Here is a 6,000-nt window from a genome sequence, read left to right on the forward strand (position 1 = left end):
TTAAAATCCCAGATATGCTATGAAGACAGTAAGGGTGTAATTATAAATAAGAGCTATGGTACAAGCAATTATGGTATTATTGCCAACTAAAATGTGATAAAAATCCTGCTGAAGTAGGCAAGTTTCCTGAGTTTTTTCTTCAACAAGGGAAACATGTGTCTACACCTTAAATATGTTTGAAAAGAAAATAAGAAAGGCATCAGAATAAATATGTTTCAGTGGTCCCTTCTATTCAAACTGCCTCTGTATAGCTTGTTTTATCATCCCTATTTGCCCTTTTTCTGCTCTAATAGTGTCTTTGTGCTTTTGTCAACAGCGATTAAGGTATGCATGCCGCGCACATCCAAAGTGGGGCCCAGCCCTCCAAGAGCACCGGACAGGCCGCTACGCACCCATGGCCACAGCCCCTGAAGACACGGTGGAGGCACGCCCTCTGAAGGAGAAGGAGGAGCTCAAAGAGGAGCCAAAGGAGGAGAAAAAGGAGGAGATCAGTCTCACCATTCAGGGAAGCAACGGCTCCACCAACACACACAACAGCCCCAACCCCAGTGCATAGATGCCATGTGCCATCAACCCAACGCCAGCTCCTCGCCTGCCTGCCCTCTGCCCGCCCCATCCAAGCCACTTTCCCACAGGCTTTTGTGGGGGAGATCCCATTTGCTGGAGACCTTTACATATTGTAAAGGCTTATTATATCTATCCTAACCTCCTATCTGTCTGTGTGTTGCCTGTAAAGTCAAGTTTTAAAAAAGGAAGAAAAAATTGGATCAACTTCCAAAATGAATTGTGTGTTTGCGTGTTTTGTGAGTGAGCATGAGTGAGTTTTTAATTTGTTCCACATAATTTAATAATGCAGTTTTGTTTCTATTTTTCTGTCAAACTTGTGCATGTACGTGTCATCTTTATGCAGTCAGTGTAGGGTGTAGAGTGGATGCATGCATATCCTTTGTGCAGCGATATAGAGACAGCTCACTTGTGTTTGCCGTGTGCCATGGGTGACGAGTGTGGTGTGTGACATAGTGATGCGTTATCTGGCAGAAAGGATTGATAAGAGCCTGCACTGGCTGTACCCGTGCACATTGATGAGCAGGAAGATGAAAATGGAGAAACACAGTTACACTTTTTCACATTCAAACTATTATACATTTTTACAGCACATGGTGACCTCAAATTTAGTTTCCAACTAAATCTTAAGTGTGTTGTTTTTGCTGCTGCCTCTTCAGTAAATGTATTAAATTAAGAGCACATGTTTAACTAACCAGACATGGAGTGGTGTGATGCTCAGTGGGAGAAACTTCCACAATTTAACTAAAGCTGCTTCAACCGATGACTTCAAATACTTCAACTCATCTTCACTGCTTTTGAATTTAACACTAGTATTCTAAAGTAAGCCAATCATGACAGGACATCGCAGTGCCAATTTCTCAGGGTCCACATGAACTGTTTTTTCACCTGTGGAAACCTTGTCCTGTTTTAAGTTGTGTGTTATATTTTTAGGGACCTAAACCATCGCAAAGAAACATATTCAGATTAATTATGTATTTTTAATCAAAAAAGTTATATTCCTTTATAGAGCTGTTCTAGACACTTAATCTCTCTTCTGTCATTCTCGGTGGTCTAGTAAACTATTTATTTGGCCAAAGCTGCCCTGGGCAGACTGATGGAAGTGTGACTGCTAGAGGGAAAGCTTCTCTACTGCTGTCATCAACTTTAGTTTACTAAACTAATTTTTTTTAAGTCTTCCAATACTCGTTTCTATCAAATGTGTTGAAGAGAACAGGAGACAAGAAGAGCAGGTTGTGTTTTGCTGTTGTTTAAGGTATAGGTCATAGGTCATAGGTCATGTTAAAGGGACACATTTTTGCTAACATCAGCCTACATCAAATGTAGCTACCACTGAACCATATGCAAGAGTACACAAACTTGTTGAAATGGCATCAATATCTGCCTTCTGCCTATGTGCAGTCCCAGTCTTCCTTTTCATGAGAGAGATAGTGAAGTAAAAGTGTTTCATGAGGTTTCAGTTGTTTTTTGTAGATAACTTATAAGACAGTTTCTGATGTGCAGAGTAAAACTGTGGCCCTTTGGGACATGTGACCAAATCAATAGTTTATATTACCTGAGTACTGTACGTGTTTTACTAAAAAGCCTGTATGTTTGTTCTACAGAGACTGATCCAGTCTGAAACAGTCATAACCTTTAAAGTAGAACCCGATGTGAGCTGTCAACAGCAACATCACAGAACACGTGAATATCAAATAACTTTGAATATAGGTTTATTGTATACTTTCTAATAATGTCTCAGTAGTCTCTCCCTTAGTTTTCTCTATTGTAACTAACTTAGTGAATGATTTTAAAAGTTTATTTTGTAAAAAAAAAAAAATGTTTACCATTTATTTCCTGTGACATCATTTGTTGTTTTCTTGGTGGTTGGTGTGGCCTACTTCTGTAGGGACGAGCTGGTGTGGCTTAGCACAAACTGGGTGCTCATGCACAGCAGGTCGATCACTGCGTGTCTCTGATTTGAAGGAATTGTTTGTAGTAATGCTTGGGCGGATGTTTGCCTCTTGAAGCTAGCTTTCATACTGTACCATGCTTCCTGTTGTGGTCAAATGTGTTTTGACATTTGGGTTTTTACAAACATGAAACTGTCTGTCCTAAATTTGCTTTCACTTAGGTAGCACAGTATTGGCCAATTAAAGGAACTAAAACTGTGCAGTTTCTTTGTCAGACCACAAGAGGGAGACCTGCTAACTCTCAGGGCAGTCAAGTCAGTTTGCAGTGTGAGCTAAAAGAGCTAAATATTCCTGGTTTCAATCTGGAATGAATAATAAATAGCTACAAAATACCAATAAGCACAAGAGTTTATAATGCAACAATAATTAAACAACAATAAGTTAAAGCATTCCAAAAACATGCCAACTCTAAATATAGGTATCCACAATATTGTATCTGGCAAACAGCAGCATCTATGCCTCCTCTTTAGTGTCCACTACATCTGAGTACGATGATTTCTAACATACTTGCATTTAGAGCATTACAGTGTTTTGACGAGAGCGTGAGTGTGTCTAGTTTACCTATGTGTTGCTGCTGTAGTAAGTGGATTTAAACGTCTGTGCAGTCATGGTATGTCTTATTATCTCACCTTTACAGTCGTGGCTGCCCTTTGTACAGTAATGTAAAAAAATATATATTCGGACTATGTGTTGCTGTGTAGTTTTCTTTTTGGAGTTGAGGAGGATGACCCAAAGGAGGTGCTTGAGTATTGTTTTATTTTGACTTTTTTCATTTGTGCTTCATGTAGTGTAACCTAGATGTCTTGTACTAGTTTAGCTGTGTAGCCTGCTTGTAGTGCAGGCATAGAGTCATTATTGATGTCAGTGTATCTAATAATGCCAAGACCTAGAGAAGTTGTATTCTGCTAACATATTCAGTGTATTTTGTACTAAAGGGGAGAAAGTACATATTTTATCTTTGGATTTTAATTGTTCATCCATGTTTAGGACATTACTTTTGGTTGCTGTTTTTTTTTTCCTTTTTAAAGCTATATTAAAAGTAAAAAAGACAAAGCCAGTTGATATAAAAGGCATTGCCAAACACTTGGATGAAAACTTGAACTACAAAAGAATGGGATGTTTTTACTGTGAACTCCCAGTGGGCAGAAGTACAGATGCATGACAAAGTTTTTATGCTGTTGCCTCACAATTGTACAGTTGTCTGACTTGTGAGCAAAGCAGAAGGATGTCAAAAGAAAACACCAAATGACTGCTACCAGGTTTACTCAAGCATTTCTCCATTCACATGTGTTATTGCATCTATGTTCATTCTGTCTAAATGTACTTCTATGAAAGAGGTGCGCCAAATGTCCCCTGGTTAAAGGTGCACTATGCAACATTTCTGGTGGGATGTTTCACTACCTGCTTTTCGCCATGGAGATGTTATTGCTTTTTCTGGAGTGCTCAACAGTACGGCATTAAACATATCAAAACATTTATTCAATTGCAAGTGTTTATGCCTGGTGGAATCACCAGCTTGCACCATTGAGATGCATCATTTTAATTCCATACTGTGGAACTTTCCAGCAAAGGCATGTGAACAAGGTGACGGAGCCCCCTTAAGAAAAATTACATAGTGCATTTTTAAAGCTCTGATATGTTGCTCAAGAATGTTTAGCATTTGCTAACAGCCCACTTTACTAAATGCTTATAGCTTGCTTGTTGTTGAATTATGCAGTCTGCACTGATGTTTCAAAACACAACCGTTAACACTGTACTTATAAACTGTGACTTGACCTGATTCTCCACAAGCTGCCAAACATTACCTCTTCTTATATTGTTAGTACGGCTCATGTAGCACAATTCTCATCTTCTGCACTTTAATCATGTTAGTTTTACAGGCGCTATGGAAATACATTTGTACAATTAAATGACTCAATATCCTTTTCAGTTGTGTTGCTGATTTAAGCACTCAACAAACCGGGTGATGTTCCTATGCCACTGTAAATTGTTTAGGTGGAGAAAAGCACAAATGAAAGAGAATGCAATTATTCTATCATATCTGTATCTATCTAACATGTCTGTTCTTCAACCTTTAGGGCCAAAATCCATTGAAATGTCTTAGTCCTGTCATGTATATCGTAAACTGTTGAATTACAAAATGATAAATAAAATGTATTTTAAAGATCACACCAGACCTTTCTTTATTGCCTTGGGAAAAAAATACTTTTATGAGCTTTTAACAGTAATATAACTGTGTTCCCTCATGGTTAGCATACTCAAAGTTGTATTTTGTTTGGTTTATGTATGTAGCCTGGGCTCTAGAATACACACTCCTCCAATACCTCACAGATTCTGGACTTGTCAGGCAAGCATGTTTGAGTAATCTGGTATTGTCCTGCATTTGAGGCTTAAGTTGTCAGAAAATTTCAGTTTTTACTGACACCCTATCCTCTCCCACAATCCTGTAATTACTTGTAATTATATCCATATTATAGTTATATATGGCCATTTATCAAAAATAAAGACACATTATTGAGAGTCTACTGCTGCTACTGTGAAATGCTGCTATGACAGGAAAAGGTTCTGTAGTTTGAACAAAATGCAAAATAATATAATAATAAGAACAGTTATTAACTACTAAATACCGTATATAAAAGCCGTATATGTCTTCTTGAATGCAAACATAATTCAAGAATACCAAAAGCAAGAGTGTAGAACTTAGCAGGACCAAGTGAGCTGTTAAGATTCTATACTGCCACTAGAGGGCAACCAGGCTTACTGTTGAAAGTCTAAATTCTGTAAGCCAAATTTCTATTTTTAAACAACACTTGATTAAAAAAAACAACTATATATATATATATATATATATATATATATATATATATATATATATATATATATATATATATATATATATATATATATATATATATATATATATATATATATATATATATATATATATATATATATATATATATATATATATATATATATATAGTTGTTTTATATATATATATATATATATATATATATATATATATATATATATATATATATATATATATATATATATATATATATATATATATATAGACCATAAAAATAGAACCTTTTTGTCTAGGGTATAACATTATTTTATCATGCATCTTTTACGCACAAACCTTGTCAATTTTGTGGCAAATGCACTGTAATGTACACTACAAATGAGTCCACATAATCTGTAGTAGGTAGTGTACCGTGTGCCGTTTTAACATGCTTCTATAATGTTAATCACGCATCAATGGAGGATCCACCCACGTTTGCACATCTGTATGGAGAGATAAAGGCTATGCTGCTGATGCTGGTAGAAATACTGCTCCTAGAGGGACTACTACTACATACAAGCTACATACATTGCCATACAAGCGCGCAAAAATGGATAGATCTTCCACTGAGGCCATAGTTCTTCGTTTTACATATCACATATTTCATGATCATTTCTTGTCACGTAGGTCTAATT

General features: G+C 36.5%; 1 protein-coding gene across 1 annotated transcript in view; it reads left to right on the plus strand.

Moving 5' to 3' along the window:
• Positions 1–4,685, plus strand: part of slc6a9 (solute carrier family 6 member 9) — a 43,498-nt gene extending 38,813 nt beyond the window's left edge. Inside the window, exon 14 of the mRNA XM_033982728.2 lies at positions 317–4,685. Within this exon, the coding sequence (XP_033838619.1) occupies positions 317–556 (240 nt within the window). The 3' untranslated portion in view covers positions 557–4,685. The remainder of the gene's footprint in view (positions 1–316) is intronic.
• The last annotated feature ends 1,315 nt before the right edge of the window (positions 4,686–6,000 follow it).

This window comes from Periophthalmus magnuspinnatus, chromosome 17 (assembly GCF_009829125.3).
Source record: "Periophthalmus magnuspinnatus isolate fPerMag1 chromosome 17, fPerMag1.2.pri, whole genome shotgun sequence".
Classification (NCBI taxonomy): Eukaryota; Metazoa; Chordata; class Actinopteri; order Gobiiformes; family Gobiidae; genus Periophthalmus; species Periophthalmus magnuspinnatus.